Source organism: Xenopus tropicalis, chromosome 7 (genome assembly GCF_000004195.4).
Source record: "Xenopus tropicalis strain Nigerian chromosome 7, UCB_Xtro_10.0, whole genome shotgun sequence".
Lineage (NCBI taxonomy): Eukaryota > Metazoa > Chordata > Amphibia > Anura > Pipidae > Xenopus > Xenopus tropicalis.
In genome coordinates this window covers 70728405-70749839 of record NC_030683.2, presented here as the reverse complement: position 1 = coordinate 70749839, position 21435 = coordinate 70728405, and the positions used below count along the sequence as shown (strand labels likewise).

At 37.8% G+C, this 21435-nt stretch overlaps 1 protein-coding gene across 2 annotated transcripts in view; it reads left to right on the top strand.

The window, feature by feature from the left end:
* kirrel3 (kirre like nephrin family adhesion molecule 3) overlaps positions 1 to 21435 on the top strand; it is a 731102-nt gene that overhangs the window by 599956 nt on the left and 109711 nt on the right. For both annotated transcript variants that reach the window (XM_031905877.1, XM_031905876.1), the window contains exon 7: positions 5541 to 5646. In XM_031905877.1, coding sequence (XP_031761737.1) covers positions 5541 to 5646 — 106 coding nt within the window. The remainder of the gene's footprint in view (positions 1 to 5540; positions 5647 to 21435) is intronic.

Below are 21435 nucleotides of genomic sequence, written 5' to 3'. Positions count from 1 at the left end.
GGTATTTGTACACTGGAATATGGTGTTGAGTAGTGCCGAGCGAATCTGTCCCGGAAAATGGCAAAAAAACTCTTGAAACGCGTGTGTTGCACAACTTTTTTTAGACCTGGCCATGCCTACTTTGCAGTTGCCATGCCCATTTTGTCAACTTTTTTTGACACGCAAAATTTTTTTTTTTCGCCAATAGTTTGTGGAATTTTCGCTAAACAATTCCCCAATGGTGAAATGCAGAAATTCAAAGTAAATCCATGCCTGGTGGAAATAATTAGCTATAATCACTAGTGTTGAGTGTATTTTGAGTGACTTAAATGGTCTAAATATGAGTTGCCACATAAGGGGAGTTTGGGGGAGAGCAGTGACAGAGGATTGCCCATTAGTTTGGTAGCAACTTGCCACGCTTTGTATCGGGTGAGCAGAGTGGTCAGGGGTAAAGGGCTAACATTGTTGATATGGCGGTATAGAAAATTTTGGAGCCAATTATGAATTGCAAAATTAACAGTTGTAAAAGCCAATTTGGATGGTATGGATCTGGGAGGAAGAACTAATGCAAATTGTACAGTTGCAAGGCAAGATAGTATAAGTATAGGTTTGGGAGGGCTAAGCCTTCAGTGTTGTATGCAGCTGTCAACTTTTTGATTTATTGTTCCATATAAAGGGTATTAACAATTTGTTTATTTGCATAAAGAAGTTTTTGCTAAGTACTGTAGGAGAGTTGTGAAGAGCATATAGGAATTCAGGTAACTATATCATTTTGAATATAATAATATGACCCCATAGAGTGAGAGGAAGTTTGGACGGAGTTTGATGTGTAAAGTCATCAGCCATAGATGAAATTATTGGTTTAAGGTTCAGTTGGGCATCTTGTGTGCTATCCTGATGAATTACAATGCCCAGGTACTTGAAGATTACACATTTCAGGGGAATGTCAGGGGGTAGTTCTGGCAGGGGAAAGTTATCTATGGGGAACAGCAAGGATTTTTCTTAGTTAATCTGTAGACCTGAAAATTTACCAAAGTTGTTCATCATTTAAGGGCTCTGGCACATGGGGAGATTAGTCGCCCACCACAAATCTCCCTTGTCACGGGCAACTTATCTCCCCGAAATGCCATCCCACCAGCGAAAATGATGGCATAAGTGGCGCTGCAATTTCCCCGAAATCGCGGGAGTTGCTTTAAGAGTAAACTTCTGTGATTTCGGGAAAATCGCGGCGCCGCGTATGCCATCCCACTGGCGATTTACATTTTCGACGGTGGGATGGCATTTCGGGGATATTAGTCACCCGCGACAATGGAGATTTGTTGCGGGCGACTAATCTCCCCGTGTGCCAGAGCCCTTAAGTAGGTTGGTGACTCTTTGGGATCTGGCAAGTATATTAGTGAGTCATCAGCACAGAGGGACACTTTCTCTATGATGGTTCGGTATGTCAAGCCCTTAATTTGGTCTGTTTTTCTGATCAGTATAGCCAGTGGTTCAATAGCTAGGGTGAATAGGGTACTGTAGAGTGGGCCCTGTCGTGTTCCCCTTGTCAGTGATAATGACGGAGAGATATAAACATTGACCCTAACTCGTGTGCTGACTCATTTTATACAGGAGCCTGACCCAAGATATAAATCTCCCAGGCCAAAGCATTGGAGGACCCCCCAGAGATAATCCCAGTCAAATGCTTTTGCTGAATCAAGCGATGCCACAGTCTTAGACTCCTTTTCAGTGTGAGCTATATGGATATTCATAAATAGTCTCCTAAGATTTACATTTATAAAGCATCCAGGCATAAAGCCAGTTTGTCAGGATGTATTAAGTCTACTATAACACGTTGATGTCTTGAGGCTAGTATTTTGGCTAGAATTTTGGCATCTGTGTTTAGTAGAGAAATGGGGTGGCTTGGAATGACCACAATTACAGCCTCAGAAAAGAATGGGGGAGAGAGATAGGGTGTCATATGCATGTTGGTAGGTATCTGTCAATTTAGGGATTATCTGTTGTTTAAGGGCTTTGTACCAATCAAGTGGTCATCAAGGTCAGGGGTCTCCTGGGAAGGTAAAGCAGAGATGGCATCTACTATCTCCTCCTGTGATATTGGTTTCTCGAATTGTATTATAGTCTCTAGAGGCAGTTTGGGAATGTGGATTACATCTAGCTATTTTGCTATTTGGGTTGCTGAAAATGTTACTGTTGAGGCATAAAGCCTTGCATAGTACCTGGCAAACTCTGCAGTAATGTCTTGTGGGTCTATAAGTTCTATGTCCTCATCTGTTTGGAGCCAGGACACAGCTATTGGGGTAGCTGAGTGCTTACTGCACATAAGTGAATTGAATTTTCCAAAGAAACTGGAAAACCTGGGGGAATAATGTAAGGTAACAGGAAACAGAGGAGCTGAAGAGTCACACACATCCAGTGGTGGATTGGCCCACCAGAATACCAGGAAAACTCCCGGTGGGCCCAGGGGTCAGAGGGCCCTCCTGCTCTTAACCATTTGGCTTACATCATGGTCATTTCCTATTTCTGAATAGGAGAAATAGATGGAAGAATAGATGCTAGCCTGTAAATAAAAGAGAATAAAGTGGTTGATTGAGAAAAAGGAGGAAAAAAAGTTTGGATAGTGGGCCCTTGGCCTAAGGTTTTCTGGTGGGCCCCTGGGGTCCCTGTCCGACACTGCACACATCTGGACATGGAAGGGAAGGTGGCGTGCCTTGGGCCTGGAACTGTTTGAAGGGAATTAAAACTGGAGGTCATACTGTATGTCTAATTAAACAACAAAAAAAGTTATTTTGTATCAGCCAGTTCTTTTCTAAACTTTTTACTCCTAGATTGCTGTTTATACACATAATTTGAAATAATCCCGCCCCTACAAAACAATCAAGTTTCTAAATCCCTTTAAAATTACTCTAATGCTAAACTATCCCTTCATTATAAAAGTCTTTCATACGCTGATCCCTTATTCATAGTTCACATACTCAAGGGTCTTACACTTTCAAAAAAACTCCAATCACTAAAAGTAATAGGAAATGGTAAATTCCTATTATAAAAGTTATATTTTCTTCTCTTACAGCCATTGTTACATGCAAACTGCCTGCTTGACTCATCACATTAAAAAATGTATATAACTGGGAAATATAGCAGCACTTCTGTTATTTATAATACATTTTATATATAACACAATCTAGTAGCATGTAGCAAGTCACACAAACTCTACATAGTTTGCAGAAAAAATTATAAATCTGTGATTTGCCTTCTTAAATTGTGCTGACAATTATATTTTTACATTACCTAGGGGTGGAAAATGCACTGTACTTTTGTGTCCTATAGATGTCCTTGATGTGCCTGAGGCAAGTTGACTCAGAAACAGATATCAATTTAAGAAGTATATGGCAAGTGTAGTACCAGTGGGTTCTGCCATGTATGAGGAGTAAAGTATTAAAGGTTGACAATGAAGCATGAAATGGAATACCTGTAGAGAGCCAAACGATACTGCAGACAAAATGAATACTGACGTATGAGGTTTGGTCTAACAACGGAACCTGCCCTGTAAAGAAAATTGTAAGAACTTCAGGCTCCAAAGAACTATTTGCTATTGCTTGTGTCAAGTTTTATATCTACAAACCAAATAAGCATTGTTGGAGTTGTTTTGCATTGTTTGGTTCTATGTGAAAATCTGGAAAAGCATTGAATGAGTGTGGGTAACCTTATAATTCTAACATGCAAATTACAATTTAATGGTATAAAGTTTACCCATGATCACAAAAGTTCCAAAACATATTTAATAATGTGTTTATTTATAATTGCAAATCATTGCAGTTACCCAAAAAAGTACAGAGCTACGTAGATTCAAGATATTTTAACCCTGGCCAACCAAGGTTTGCTACCTGTGCAGAAATGTTTGCCTTTTTAACTCATCAGAACAACAGAGCAGCAATGGGAAAAAATAAGCCCAGAACCCATTAAGTCTGTCCTTTTCACCACAGGGTGATACAGCTTCACAGGCCTGAAGGGATCAGTGGACCATTAACATTGTCCCTCACACCACAGGAGCACAAACAGAATGGACCTATATCTAATTACCTCTGTCACTGTCACTACAGGGTAACCAGTGACCTTCTGTATTAGCAGACAGACTGACAAGGCACAAGCTCATATCTTGGTCAGAATATTTCATAGATACATCTTCACAGTGAAGCAGTAGCTGAAAAAATAAATCTTATTTCTCACCCTTTCTCAAATCCTATATGGAACAATGGTATTTATAGCTCTGTGTGTTTCACTAATAACTGATGGCATAGGAACTGTGGGGCATTAAATAGCATCTTCTTTTCGGGACATACTAATTGGAAGGATGAAAGACACAACAGATATCGGAAGAATTTGAAATGAGATTTGGAATAAAGATTTTGCTCACTCTGAATTGCTTACGCGGAAAAGCAATTAAAAATGCTATTAACAGCTACGAACTGCATCTGGAACGGAAGCACACACGTTGGAAAATAATTATGTTTAACCCATCTTTTTCTGGCTGTTATTTAAGATGCCTGAAGCCAACAGTTTGAGCAGGGACTATGTAACCTAGAAAAGCCTGTATAGAAGGTTTATTGTTACTTGCCTGCATGTTAATCACTTTATTTATGTTGTGTAGTTCTTTTTTGCTGTTAATCATTTAATTTTTATTGCCACTAATGTGTTAAGAGTTATTTGTGGGAGATGATTAAATCGTCCCCAGTGGGTACTTTTAGATTAAGGTCAGCTAATACAATGAGGAAGAATTGGACACAGCATTTTTTTTTATTGTTTTCTAGTCTTCAAAGTGAGTGAGAGATTGTGCTCGAGACATATGTTAGACACATGGAGTGACACAGAAAGGGCTTAGAACTGCTGAAGGTCCCAGTCGAGAAAAGGACCATGAGGCCTCTCCCCAGAACTGTTAGAGGTGCCATATTGTCTGTGGACTGGTTGCCTAGATAAAAGACATGAGAGTTTGGTGTCCTCTTTGGTTTATATGAAGGTGCTCTTTTTCAGTACTTGGGTCAACTTGCTGTTTTGATTTGCTCATGTTCATACTAATAAAAACCTTCAGGCAACAGGGCTGAAATACAGACACAGTTGCTAGTACCAGAATTAGAAGATGGTGAACTCTGAATTTAATTAGCAATATTTTCTGGCATCTACTAACACATACAGAACCAAGGCATGTTTACCTAGACAAAAGCAGATGGAATCTGCCAGCAGTTCAGATAAAAATTTAAAAACAAATTAAAACTCATGGATAGATTCTGATTACTGTACATCCTAGGTGGGATTTTAACATGAATTCCTTTGCTTGGTACCTATCTAGAAAATCACAGTCCACCATCAAAAAAAGCAATCAAAACATAATCGAAAATTCTTTATAGACAATATTTGAGTCCTTGCTGTCCTTTTAGTTGTGAGATGCAGCTACTGTCTTAGAATGCTGTTGCTGTAAACAGCCCTAAGGACACATGTTAAAACAAAGCTGAAATACTGAAGTTTTTATACTGAAAAATGTAACTTTTATTATGTTTTGCTTCTAGATCCACCTCTGGTCAATCTAACAGTAGAGCCACAACCTGTCTTGGAGGATAATGTGGTGAAGTTCCATTGTGCAGCAAAGGCAAATCCTGCAGTCACTCAGTATCGGTAAGCACTTTCCTGTCAATAAATGGCTGTGTATCTTGAACACAAATTCTAACCATTTTAAAGTTCCTTTAGCCTTGAAATAATGATAGTGATAATAGAAGCCTTGAAAGTCTACTACCAAGACCAAGGAGTATAGTATTCAGTATCTTAAATGGCAGTTTATTACATAAATCATAGAAACCAAAAGTATCCTTATGTATTTTACTGGTCTTTGATGTCATGGAATCTCATCTTATCGTAATAAACACATATATATTGATGAGCAAATTCTTTCGGCAGGCATGGATTCACAGCAAAATTACGCATTTCACCATCGCTGAATTGTTTCGCAAAACTTCACCTCATTCGTGACTCAAGATTTGCTTTAACTAAGCTTAGGGGTAATCTTTTCTATGCGTTCGCAGCAGCATGGGACATTGATACCTGCACAGAAAGATCAGAGAAAGCACAGTACTAAACATGTTGTAACTGATATATATAAACCAGATGCTGTGCACAGATCCCACATAGACAAAGTATTTAGATGCTTTAGTAAAATGTTATCAGAACTGCATCTGTTGCACCTGTTCTGCTTATAAATGGACAGACAATGGAACTTACATCTGCCTCAGCATGTGTGGTAAGGGAAAGAAATGCAGGCATTGCTTTGTCACATTACTGGCTAGCAGGAACCTGAAAATTCTGTTTGTTATTTACAAAGGTTTACATTTTCTCATTAAATGGGGTCATTTTTTAAATACATGTATAGATTCTTAGCACTAAATTATAAAACTTTGTAATATATGTCTGTCAAAGGAACAGTAAACAAATATTTCAATTTTAATATATGTCTTTTAAATACTTTTATTAAGATATGCATCTTAAAAAATTGCAGTAGTTTTTGAATAATTTATGATACAGCTAATTTACTGGGCAAAGCTTTAAAAGGTGATTCCTTGTCTTCCAGTTTAACCCAGAAGTTATTTTCCTGCATTTTTCCTTTATCTGAGTAATTTATGTTTTTTTAGGTGATGTTAAAGGAGAAGGAAAGCCTAATAAAGAGTTAATCTCAAGCTGCAGGCATACCTTCAGTTGTCTCAATAGTGCCCTTAAGTCTCCCCATATTTCTCCCGTTCAGATGATCAGAAGCCAGACAGGAAGAAAAAACGCAGAGCTGTGTAAAGAAAGTTTCCATAATGCCTCACTTCTGTACAGACACCCAGACCAAGTGAACATGCTCAGTTAGTTTGACTTGAGTCAGCTTCCTGCTGATTGGCTCAGATCCACATTCCTAAGGGGGGGGTGAGTTCTTCGCATTCTTGAGGGAGGGGGAGCATCAGAGAGGAAAGAGCTGAAAGCTGCATGTCTCTGGCCGAGGAAAACAGACACAACTAATCTTTGTATAGAGAAGTCAGTGCAGCGTTTCTGTGAGTGCTTATGGCTGTGTTTACATAGACCTTTCTGATAAAGATTACTTAGTTTTTACCTTTCTTTCTCCTTTAAAGGGAGTGGGACTGAGCATTGATTTTACTGAACAGAAAGATAAAAGGCAGAGCATTCGCAGGATTAATACAGTGCGTACCAGATATGTACAATGATTGGTACAGTAGAATTAGGCATATGTACATATGACATCCGGGATACATGTAGCAGGTTTTAACTTGGACTGCCTGTCAGGTTGCTAAAGTTGGTAGTTAATGTTGTTGTCACAGGGTTGACCTTTTGCAGAGGAACAGGAATAACCAAGGGTTCCAAAACTTCCTGAATTAAGTTTGTAGAGTGGAACTGTTTGATTGACCTGTTTTTTCCATTGAGTTAGAGATAGTGTTTTTGTCCTTTCCACTGCATAATAACGCATCTTATTGCTATAGTGAAAAGTATTGCCAAAAGAGTTCTCAAGGCTCTGGTAGGGGCCAATACTGTAACCTGATTCAGTAACATTACCGGGTGGGTCTGGTTGAATTGGCACTTGTGCAATGGTGGTGAGATGGATTTCCAGAATATGTGTATTTTGTGAGCAAGCAAACCATGTGGATGAAAGCAGCAGGTGAACAATGTCACCTTGAGTATTGTGGTGAGTTCTTACACAGTCAAGAGGGAGTAAGGTAAATTCTGTGGTACAATTTGAATTGTATTAATTTATCTCCAACCAAGGAATGTCCTGTGACCACTTGCAGAGAGGAGGTACTGTTTGTTCTACTTGCGCATTGGCTGAGATCATTTGGCATTAAATTTGGAGAGAGGTGTGGTGATTTATGGCTTTTTCCCCAATTGTCGAGGTTCCATGTCTCAATTGAAAGAATATAAATTGAAGAAATAGCATGTTGTTGGGCAGTTAAAATGTATCTTTCAGACCTTGGAAATAAGATAGTGAAGTGTTAGTACTGGCATCTTTGATATTCCTATGGAATTTTTATATGATAACATGTTGTGCAGAAAGTTATGTACTGCTAAAATGGTTTGCTAAAACGACAATGAAATAAAGGTTTATGTACTATTTACAACTGATTACAATGTGATTGGACAGCCAATGGCATCCCTGGTATTCCTTAGAATTGCTGTGCCCATTCTATGAGACTACAGAAGCATATATATCATTTGATGTCACAAAAGCCCTTTTAAGGATCATTGAAGCTAAAGCTGACTAACTGATAAGTGCATTGATATTATAGATATAGCAATGCTTTTTGTCAATAAGGCAGGAAGATAAGAGCATTGTGTATGATGTCGTGTCATCAGTGACCCACTTATTGATGTACAGCTATTGCCCAAGGTAGAAAAAGATTTTCTGGAGGCTTTGGAAATATGCAGAAGTTTACTTTTCCAGAGTAAAATGTAACTGGAAAGAGAAAGGCAATAGTTCACACAATGATTCCATCAACAGAAAACAAATAGCAAAACATCTATCCATAACTATTCTGCTTCATGAAAATTCACTCGTGGTCTAATAACTGCTAGAAAAAGCATTTGTTCATAGTTGACATAGTGTAATTTAATAGGGATATCCTATTATCTCATGATGGGCAAAGGCATCCACTTTTTTGGAAGAATACTTCTGATTTATGCGTGATATGTGGTATATTCACGGAGAAGCACTTCAGATAACTTCAGTGCAGGCTAAGGAACAAAACCTTTCAATGACAATTTATTGATAACAGATAAGACAATGAAAGATAAGATATTTGCTGGTCGGTTAAAGCGACACAATCACTTTAGAAATTAATTAAAAGCAATACCCCTCCCTAATTTAACCTTGGGATTGACATTTGTGTGTATTTAGTATTATTTCATTCCAGTGGATGCTTGGTGTTCTTCAGGGATCCCAGCCCTGACAGAAAAAGGTGTCTCATGGGGAACTGCTGGCCTGTTTCTGTTAGGAAAATGCACAGTGCATGTTATAGCTTTTCTTACGATTTTGATCTCTTATTATTTAGCCTCTAAATCTAGCCAAAGTACAAATCTGATCATTTTAAGTTTCACAGTGTTGATAGCTTGCCTCAGGGTCAAATATGGGCAAGGGTTGAAATCCACCTTTGTTGTTTCTATACCCAGCAAAGTTTATTTATTATACCGCCTGGGAACCTGAAGCATATGCAGGTTTTGGAATAATTTCCTAAAATCAGACTTGATTTCAGAAAGAGACTAGAATATACATAGAAACATATTTAATGACTATTTCATGTTTGTTTTGATAGACAATTTGTTTTGATAGATAATCTTTCATAGACACTGAAAGATTATGATAGAAAATGCTTGCAATAATACTCAGATCTGCATGTGCGTACAGTAAGTAAATAGCTAATGTAGTGCAGCTAAGCATGTGAACTTTAAGGCTGATATCATAGTACCCAATGGGAAGTGGCACAGATCATTTCTTAAATATACTGGAGAACAGGGCCACTGTGCCATGTTCCAAAAGGGGCTTAAATGTTTTATAGCATTTATTTATTAGCATGAACACTATGATACTGCCAGGTCTGAAATAATCATTTTGTACAAATAAATATTTGTTATACAATTCTCCTTTTACAGAAATTACCTAAACAAATGTTCATTAAAGGGGTTGTCAATATCCAAATCTTATTAAACCACCAACAATGCTCTAAGCATGTTAGAAAATTTATTTTCCATAAAAAAAAATACAAAGTCCACTGTAAAAGCTTCTTTTTATACCTGTTAATTCAGTCCTCCTTGTGTCTCTCTCATCAGTTTTCTGAAGGGATGGGAGTGGCCTATTTTGAACCTTTTTACACATTTTTTTGCATTAAATGCCTTAGAGTGAATGGTTGTTTTTTTTGTCACATTTTTTGTGTGAAATAACTTCAAACAAAAAGTATGGCGACATTTTTTCACTTTACATTTTTGTTATTCCACTCTGCATCCTGGCCTGAAGCTTGCATTACAGAGCTCAAAGATCTTAGCTTGTGTGTCATTCACTTGACACAAGATGCAAAAGAGCCCTTTACTTAGCTCATTATCATGGCATGTTTGAAAAAGGGGCCGCCTTGTGCCTACAATGCTATGGCCTGCACCTTGTGCTAGGTAAAATATATATATATATATATATATATGTAATTAAAGACATTATACTACACATACTTGATCAATGTAAATAAAATCCTCTATAGATACCAGAAGCATTTGCTTATAAGTGGAACAACCATTCGGAATTATTCCAACTCTGGTTCTAAAAAATATCACAGTTTGTGACCGTATCTCAGAGTCTCAGATAAAATGTCCTTTATTTCAACAGGCACTAAACTATGCTTCTAGTTAAGTGCTAATGTCATTTTTTGTACTTTCTCCTAAATATTGTTTTTTTAATAACAGATTATTCTCTTACCCATTTTGGATAAAACCTTCAGAATAAATACTTAACTAACAGGTCATTTTTATCATTAGAAGTGCCCTATTAAAGAATCTTACCAAATTGAAACGTGCCCTATTAAAGAATCTTACCAAATAAAACGTTGTATTTTTTGTGCAATGTGCTTAATAAGACATAAAGTTTTATTAGGGGTGTGCCAGTCTAATAATATTCTTTTATACATTGGTTTTGGCTGTGAACCCCGCTAAGTGAACCTTTGCATTTGAGTGCAGACACCGAAAGGACTATATATACAACAACAAGAGATCCTCTGCACTCACCCATTATCAATATATATAGGACATTAACACATTCTGTGCATTAAGCTACCAAGAAATGCCCCCCCTTTAAGTAAAACAGGGTTTGTTTGTCCATATATTGCAATATACTTCAACCAGGCCAACTACATCAAAGATATACCCTCTGTCCAATCCTACACTCACTTTTATCTGATTCGTTGAGAATTCTACTGCTTCAATATACAGTAAACAAAGGGACTACGTTTTTCCTACGACTTACTTGCTTTCAAGGTCAAAACCCCCAAATGGTTGCCCTTTTATTGGCTCCACTGGGATCACCTGACTGTAGCTGGGAAGGGTGGGAGCTACAACATGAAGCTGGCCAATGCTCCTGTATAAACTATAGCAAAAAAAGGGAAAGTTGTGCTCAAAGTTGTGCTCAACCACTAAATTTTAAACCATTAGGCGGGGGTGCAATGAGGTTGTGACCATTAAATACATATAGACAACAACAAGGGGTCCTCTGAACTCATTATTAATATATACAGGTATATATATATATATATATATATATATAGGACATTAAGACATTTTGTGCATTATGCTACCAAGAAATGCCCTCCCCTTTAAGCAAAACAAGGATTGTTTGTCCATATATTGCAATATACTTCAAGCTGGCCAACTACGTTAAAGGAACAGTAACACCAAAAAATGAAAGTGTATAAAAGTAACTAAAATATAGTGTGCTGCTGCCCTGCACTGGTACAGCTGGGGTGTTTACTTGAGAATGTCTACTATAATTTATATAAATAAGCTGCTATGTAGCCATGGAGGCAGCCATTCAAAGGAGAAAAGGCACAGGCACATAGCAGCTAACAGATAAAACACCATTGTATTCTACAGAACTTATCTGTTATCTGCTATGTAACCTTTGCCTTTTCTCCTTTTTTCCAGCTTGAATGGCTGCCCCCGTGGCTACACAGCAGCTTATTATATCAATTATAGTAGTGTTACTGTAGCAAACACACCAGTTTTACCAGTGCAGGGCAACAGTGCATTATATTTTTATTACTTTAAAGCTCTTTCATTTTTTGGTGTTACTGTTCCTTTAAAGTCATCCCCTCTGGCCAGTCCTGCACTTACTTATCTGATTCATTAAGAATTCTACAGCTTCAATATACATTTAACAATGGGACTGAGTTTTACCTGCAACTTACTTGCTTTCAAGGTTAAAACCGCAAAATGGTTGTCATTTTAATAGCTCCACTGGGATCGCCTGACTGTAGCTGGGAAGGGTGAGAGCTACAACATGGAGCTGGCCACTGCTCCTGTCCATTCATTGACTGATATACAGGAACCTAACATGTGTGTGCACAGAGAAACATACAAGCCAGGGGGCTGCCAGGCAAAGGATATATTTTATTTTGGATTATCCAATGACACATACTTCTAGAAAAATATATTTTTATGAAAATGGTTTATTTAGCAGAAGAAGTGTTTTACGTATGGGCTGTTTCATGCAGTATATCTTTATAGAGAGCTGGAATGTTTAGGGGTATAATTTTCCTTTAATGCAGACTGAGCAAGAATGATATTGAGTAGCAAGCTGTTTTGAAAGACACAGAAATAAATTTATGACTATTTGCTTGAGTCATTACTAACTTTCAGCCATTATTGTTGCAGTGTGCTATCTCCTTAAATGTCTATAACCACAGACTGAATAAAAAAGTAGTCACTGATGATGAGGTCATGCCTTTGTGTTTTTTTCTTCTGAGGTAGATCTACAGTAACTATAGCACTTCCACTGTTGATTATCAAGGATTCCTTCAAAGCATCTGAACACTGTCAGAAGTTGATGTGGGTTAAAGTAGAAGTTGCATATACAGAAACACTTTGTATACTGCAAAAAAAAAATTGAGGTTATGTAAAGTTGAGTGCTTTGTTCAGTTACAGAAACAATATATATGGGGCTCTGCTATTCACTTTAAGTTGCATTTCCAATTCCTTGGCTATTGTAGACCATTATCTCTGTGGTGTGAGTTATTGTTGTATTTCTTATGTTATAAAGTCAAGTCAAGTCATCTTTGAAATTGTGCATTCTATATCTATTTTTAGTATTGCAAATAGTACCAGACACCATGCTGAGATGGATGTTTAGAAGTAACAAGGAGAAATTCAAAAGCAAACTAAAGATTGACTTTACCTTAAAATAAGGGAAGGCCAGTATTTGCTCCTGAATTCTAACATTTCCCTGATAGAAGACAGGATAATCTTCTAGCAATTTTTCTTAGAAGTGGTTTAAATTTGCACTCCCACGTAAAACCCATATTGACGTTGCAATAAATTGAAAGCATTCAACCATGTAATACCCAACTTCTCTACCATTATTAAGAGGTGTTTTGTAATTTAAGATAAGTTTAATAGCTTTGCAAATGTAGACTTGAGAGCCTAGCTTTAAATTGCAAAACGACACCTATCTCAGAATAATACACATCGTGTGGTGTTTTCATTAGGTTCTAACAAGTGAAAGAATGTCAATGTTACATGGATCTGGGCTGCATTTTAAAACATTCTAATAAAGCCAAGAGCTGTAATGGTCACTTCAAAGGGTTAAAATCTCTGGTTCTGTAAGGAAGAAACTGTTCAAAAATATTGAAACGGTTTAGAGTCAGCTGAATTTAATTTTAGCTCTTTAACTGCTGCAAAAAGGAAATTTCCTTTAAAAGAACAGTAACACCAAAAGATGAATTTGTTTAATATTAATTAAAATATAATGTACTGTTGCCCTGCACTAGTAAAACTGGTGTGCTTTCTACAGAAACACTACTATAGCATGTATAAACAAAGCTGCTGTGCAGCCATGGGGGCAGCAATTCAAGCTTGCAGAAAGGAGAAAAGGTACAGGGTACATAGCAGATAACAGATAAGCCCTGTAGAATACAATGGTGTTTTATCTGCTATGTAACCTGTGCCCTTTCTCCTTTAAATGGCTGCCCCCGTGGCTATACAGTAGCTTTGTTTATATAAACCAGTGCTGTCCAACTGGCGGTCGCGACCCCCCTCTGTGTGGCCCCCCACCTGTCTGGCTGCTTTGGTGGCTTACCTTTGTGTAAGCTTTAAATGGTATCAGTAGTGAATTTAACTGGCCCCATGCATGGTTCTCACCTCAGATTCAGGCTGTAATCCCTCTGTATTGTTTAAAAATTTAATCCCCTGTACTCTTCACACCTTCTAATCTCTGCATTGCTAACCCCCTGCAGTGTTCACACCTCTGGCTCAGGCTGTAATCACCCATATTGTTCTCCTGTTCACACCTCAGACATTATATGTACTGCCTGGTCTATGCTGCCTGTGTGTAGGCAGCATAGGGTAGGCAGAGTATGGCACATAGGCAGCATAGGGCAGGGAGGGTATGGCACACACAGGCAGCATAGGTCAGGGAGGATATGGCACACACAGGCAGGGTAGGGAAGGCAGAGTATGGCACACACAGGCACCATAGGGCAGGGAGGGTATGGCACACACAGGCAGGGTAGGGCAGGCAGAGCATGGCACACACAGGCAGCATAGGGCCGGCAGAGCATGGCACACACAGGTAGGGTAGGGCTGAGTATGGCACACACAGGCAGCATAGGGCAGGCAGAGTATGGCACACACAGGCATCATAGGGCAGGCAGAGTATGGCACACACAGGCATAATAGGGCAGGCAGAGTGCTGCCTGTGTGTGCCATACTCTGCCTACCCTATGCTGCCTGTGGGAGGTGAACCTGGCAAAGGGTTTGTTTTGGGAGTTTGTTAGCAGTTGGAAATAACGATGAAATGGTCCCTAAGGTGTGGAATTATATGCTTGGGGTTGCTGTGCTATCCACAGGGGAAAAGGAGGCATATGGATTTAAGGGTACGTCTTAATATGACATCATATAATTCTTTCACATATGAATGATGGTGTGAGTGAGGACGAAGCATTTGGGTTTTTGCTGCACTACCACCATAGTGATAAAATGGATGTGGTTTGAAGTGGGTGTGGTTTAAAGGGGGAGTGGTCAAAACTAGCTTCTATTAGCGGCCATCCACCATGTATGCGAGAGAAATTCCAGCCCTCGGCACCGCAGAAGTTGGATAGCACTGATATAAACTAAAGTTGTCTTTTAGAGGCAAACACACCAGTTGCACCAGTGCAGGGCAACAGTACATTATATTGTAATTTTATATGCTTTCATGTTTTGTGTTACTGTTCCTTTAAAACCGCCACAATATGCAAAACCATTCACTGGGGAAATTACTATACCCACTTTTATGTATTTGTGAAATGCTTAGCATCTCTAAACCAGCATAACATTTCCCTTTTATATTGTGCTTAGTTCAGGGCATAACCAAACTAGTTAAGTTTTGTGTATCAATCTTTAAAGGCTGGCAAAAAATGTAGTAATTAGACCCAGTCCTGACCTCTTTCCACTTATTGTTTCAAGTAAGGGAGTTATTATAAAAGGGCTATAGGGATGTGAAGGGGGTATCAGATAGATACCCTGTCCATAGCTTTTAGCAGTAAATGGCATGGTATCTATATCACTGCACACAAAGGGCAGATTTTAGTCCAAACCCAATAAAGTGTATATCTGGTACCAGTCTGTACAGGTATGGCACCTGTTATCCAGAATGCTTGGGTTTTCTGGATAAGTTTTTTTTCCATAATTTGGATCTCCATATCTCCAAAACAATAAGATTATTTTGCCACCAATAAGATTAATTATACCTTCATTAGAATCAAATACAAGGTACTGTTTTATTATTGCAACGAAAAAGGAAATCATTTCTTAAAAATTATTAATTATTTGCTATCATAGAGTCTATGGGATATAGCTTTCTGTAATTTGAAACTTTCTAGATAAGGAATTTCCAGATAATGGATCCCATACCTGTATTACCATCTTTACAAAATGCATGAGAAAGAAAACAAAAAGAATAAGTGCCACTTTTTAAGGGGAATCGACCTAGAAACTATTTTTGCATAATGAAATAAGATGTTTTCTAAGCAGCTCTTATTATACTTTAATTAAACATTTTCCATCATTTTGTAGTTATCTGTAAAAGTGATTTGTTTAGAATTCATTATGCAGCATTTTCTTGGATCAAGTTCTCCTTTAAGTCTTGTAAAGATCCCATTTTGGGGTATCATTTTTTTTATAGAGAAAACACAAAAAAACTTGTTATTTCACGCTTCCCTTTGTTGTGCTTCCTTCATACTGCTGTCTGACATGTTTTGTCTGTTTTTAAACAACTTTCTTAAGGACACTGTGTGCCAAAGAGCATGTTGGATTGACTTCTATCTTGTTTCAGAGACAAATGGTGCTGACTACACATGTGGCTTCTCCCCTTTAGTCATATGTTAAAGCAACTTCCTAATCACTTTGTTTAATTTTTGATATTAAACACAAACAATCCCACAGGAACAACACTCCTTTATTAATACCAGACAATCATTCTCCTTGAGTTGGTAATAAATACTTGGATAATTTTGCAATCGGAAAACTGCCTGTATTCCTATTGTTTCTAAAAAGAAATCTCAAACACCCTCTCTATTAGAAGTCAATTCAAGGGTCAACAGCATTAAACAATTTATTTATCTACTGGTTTACATAAACTAACTACTGAATCATCTACATCATTAAGAAGTGATTAATGGAATACTGCCATGATGTTTATGGTATACTTTTTATTTCTAAATGACACTGTTTACATAGCAAATAATTCACTCTACCATTTAAAATGTTATTCTTGAACCAACCTATGAATCTTTTTTTAGTTGTAATATTGGTGTGTAGGCAGCCATCTTAATGCATTGTGCCTGAGTCTGAGCTTCCAGAAAGAGTCAGCCCTACACATTCGAAACTGCTTTCAGGTAACTTAGTGTTTCTCCTACTCCCATGTAACTGGAGGAGTCGCAAGCCGGACTTGGATTTCTTACTATTGAGTGATATTCTGATATCTACTGGGAGCTGCTATCTTGCTACCTTGCCATTGTTCTGGTGATGGGGTGGAAAAGAAGCGGGGGTGATACTACTCCAGCTTGCAGCAGTACAGTGTGACTAAAATTTATCAGAGCACAGGTCACATGGCTATGGCACCCTGGGAAATTAATAATATGGCTAGCATTTGAAAATGGTTTTCAATGCAGGATTCTGCTGGAGAAACTCTATTAACTCATGCGTTTTGAATAAAACATGTTTTCTCATGGCAGTATTCCTTTAATGTTATTAAAAGTTGCTGATCATGATCTTTGATGGTTGCATTGTTGAATATACATGATAGCTGAATGGTATCTTTCCTAACTTTAGAGACCTTTTTTATTAATTGCAATAATTATCTTATTATCTTATCTAGCAGGACCACTTGAGCAGGGCAGGAACTAGGGGCAGGCAGAAGAGGCACCTGCCTAGGGAGTAACAGTGGGTGGGTGCCAGGCAGACACCCCCTACAGTTGCCTCTGCAGTCTCTTCCCCCCTGTGCGTGCATAAGTGCTCTTGCTTGCAGATGCGCATGCATCCACGGAAGGGGGGGCGGGCTAAGCCGGCTGTGCGCCCTAGGCAAACCTAGGCAACTGGCACTGGCCAAAGACCATCTAAAATACAATTGTAGGATTAAAGAACAGGGCTCCCTTGCATCCCTGTGTTCTGATCAACCAGCTTAATGTGCACAGTGATGATTCATTGCACCAGGCCAATGCTAAGTGCATTGTGTGCTAATGTCTACAAAATTGTTCCTATTAGCACACATAGGCTTTAGTAAATGAGTCTTAATGGATTGATAAATGCTTAAGATGGACTGAATACTGTTATAGCAAATGTCTTAGCCAGTTATCTTCTTCTGTCCTTCCTTGATTAACATTGAATTATACATGGACATATTATGATAGACTGGTTTCCTCATCTATGCATTTTAAGGTTGTTCTCAAACAATTCCAGCATTCTGGGATGTTTTTTAAATTAGTCCATTGCATCCTTATGGTCAATATGTAGCTTTCTAATTAAATTAATCCATCAGCAAAGAGCAAGGCTGACAGTAAACAATTTTTATTCGTCTTGTTAAGATTCATTTGGACTAGATATGTTTGCACAGGCTGTGCCATCCTGAAAACAATATTTCCATTTCCCAAGCTCTCTTCTGTTTATCCTGCTTTCAAAGGTACTTCGTTGCAGATCTGCAATTTAAAATAATTTTACAAATAATGAAGCAGAGCAGCAAAGATGAGAACTGGAAAAGGGAAAGAGGAACAGAGAATTATACAAATCCCAGTTAACTTTTAAATGAAAAATATGTGGGGGTATAGCTTATTGTATACACAAAACTTTTGCATATTTGTGTTTGTACCGGTGAATTGGGAACTGCTACACTTTTCTCAGATAAGGCATTCTCAATAGACAGCTATAGCAAATTCATTATCTATTTATGACCACTGAATACTCAAAAATCAAAATTCCTTGGTTAAGGGAATCTTACTGGAAACTTACTGTCATATTATAATAATAATAATAATAAATGCAAATATGCAGAGAATTAACACTGCATGACTGCACTTTCTAATGAGATCTAGTATATTCTTTATTTATTTAATGTTCTGTTTAGGGTTGCACTGAATCCATTATTTTCAGATTCAGCTGAACCCCGGCAAACACCAAACTGAATCTGAATCCTTATTTGCATATGTAAATTATACAGAAGGGTTCAAAAGCGTGTTTCAACTTCCGTGTTTATGTGACAAAAAGTCACTTGATTTTAAGGATTCAGATTTGGTTTGGCCGGGAGAGTGGATTCACCCAAATCTGAATCCTGCTCAAAAAGGCAGAATCTTGCCCAAATCCCAAACCAAATCTTGAATTTGGTGCATCCCTGTTCTGTTCAGTTTGATTATTTGTGAAAAAAGCTAATTAGAAAATTAATTTTAAAAAAAGGAGATGGGGGGATTAAGCAGATCATACTTGGACTGTCAGTATTTAGCCAGTTGCCATGATCCAAAAGAGTGATTAACTCATCATTTTTAAAATATCAAATATCCATATTTACTTATATGGGCATAGTGATCAAGTTACATTTCAGATGAATGGAAATGCTCGATCATTAAATTTGCTGATAGTCATATAAAATGGTTGATTACCATGAGGGCTACCCAGACCCATAGTTCCCAGGGAACCCACTGAAGTGAAGAGGAGGCTGGTATGACCATAGCAAGGATGGGGCAGGGGAGGAACTAGGGTGGGATGAGGAGGAGCAAAGCCCAGGGCAAATTAGTAAGAGAAGAAGACAAAAGAAAAAATCATTTGAGAAAAATCAACCTGTAGAAAGTTTTCATTTTTGCCACCAGTGTTGACATTTTCCCCTTAGAGGTCAGCCACTCTTAAATTAGATTTAAAAGAGACTTAAGGGGAATGAGTTGTTACAAGTAAATTGCATTGCAATATTTATTTAGTTTGGAGATTTCATGTTTTATTTCTGAAGACCAAACAATTCAATGATTTCCCGTTTATCAAGATGATTGCAGCATTCCCAAATTCAGACATTCAGGCAAAGCCCAGTTGCCAAACAGCACAACAACTTGGATGGTTGGTTGGTGCACAGTTAATGCTTTGAAAGTTCATATTATCAAATTATGAAATGCTGAAAACAGAAATGTGAAATTTTCTGTATAGAAGTAGGTAGTTATTTTGACTCCAATTGCTGTGATAATGGCTGAGTTTCCCCTGAGACCCCTCTCCCTGGGCCTGTATGGAGCTGGGCACAACCACTGTGGGCAATCTTTGCCAGATAGCAGAACTCACCAGGCACTTGGAATCCACAAAGGTTCTTTATTTGTTGTGGGTGAACAAATGTTGGGGTGGATGGACAAATGCTGGAAGTCAAAAGGAATATTGCTTTCCCAACCCCTGGAGTAGCTCCTCACATATGGAAAGCAGGAACATGAATGGCATGATGGGAGGAAATGACGTCACATATAAGGAAGGGGATGGGAGGGTATACAGACTTAGAAGTAAACAAGTTGCAATATGACCTTGGTCACTAGGTGGCAGTGTAACAATGGATATGCATATAACCCAGCAGCACAGTAGTAATGTAAAATAAAAGAGTGAATAGTATAAAAGTAATAATTTATTTTTGAGATACTCATCGGCAAGTTTCTCTGTTTGTATATCGTACATGTTGTCCTATTTTGCAAAAAGTTGTTGCTGCATACAGTAAAAAATATCCCTTTCGGCCTTTTTCCAATACAGTCCTGTATTTTATCTTATCTGCTCTTAAATATATTCAAATGAAAGTAAAGAGGGAACTGTACATGATACATTGCAATACGTGAAGGAACAATATTTCCAACTCAAACTAATCTTCGGTTCCAGTGTTTATAACAAATAGAGCTATTTTATGGAAAACAGTCATTGATTCTGTAAAATAAGGGTTGAAAATAAAGCAGCCTGAAGTAATTGCTACTCTGTAAATGTAGAGAAAACAGAGTAAGCCTTAATTTACACTTTGTAATGCATGTTCTATTATTTACAATATCCTAACTATTGATTGGTACCTTTTATCTGCATATTTTAAAGCCATTGAAACATGTTCTTTGTGTCTTGAGCAAAATAATCACAAAATGAAACACTCCAGGTTCAGGTAGGCAGATTTCTATTTTAATCCAAGAAATGAGTCGCCAGGTTTTCAAACCATTGTGCCCAAGCCTTTGTAGTGATCACCCTCTACCGATACCGCCCACTCCTCTGGCATCTACATTTTTATCTCAAAGTCTGTGCTTTTCAAACACTTAAGTCTAAAAAATAAATTCTAGATGAAGATACATCCTTTTGTATTGTATTAACAATGTATTAAAAATATGAAATCATTTGATTATTTTAACCCACAAAACAAAGATGAAGGCCTAATACAACATGACCAATAACTAGTGTGATACCTGCAAGTATATGTAATAGTGAAATTATAGTGAAATAGAATATTTTACCCAAATATGAATAGACAGGACTTGCCCAATTAATCTTGGCCTAACAGATATATGGTGGCACCTGTATCCCATAGAAAGGAAATTACTGTCTTTCGGTATGACAGCCTATCTCCTCCAGGATCACCTCAGCCTTTAACAATAATAAGGTCTTGCAGTTGTCAAAAGTACATGCCTACAGGTATAATAAGTCATGCCCCATTAGAAATTAGCCTCTCTTTGAAAAATGCCCCTATTCATTCTAGGTGGACTGTGAAACCAATTTAGCTATCAATCCTAAACAATGAGGCTAAACTAGACCAAACTATCCAAAAATGTTTTTAGTTAACCAAAGCTAACCTAAATTATAATATCCTATGGGAAATACACCAAAAGACTATAAACTTTAAGAGAAAGGCCCAGACCACAAAAACAAAAACCCTGACCCAAACAGAGTCAACTTTATTTTTTAGGATTTCCTTGACCAAGGAGAGAGAATAGAGAAAGTCACAACAATTATGACTCTTTTAACATATATCACCCCCATTAAAGAACAATGAAAGGTTAAAAATAAAAGGAGGTCAGGTTACTAGACAGTATTTTTACATGTGCTCACCAGGAGTGATTTCCTGTAATATTTCCAGCATTTTTTTAGTACCAATACATGTTTTAAAAATAATTCAGACGCTGTTGGAAAATCTGCATTTCTTTCTCCTTTAGAAAAGATGTA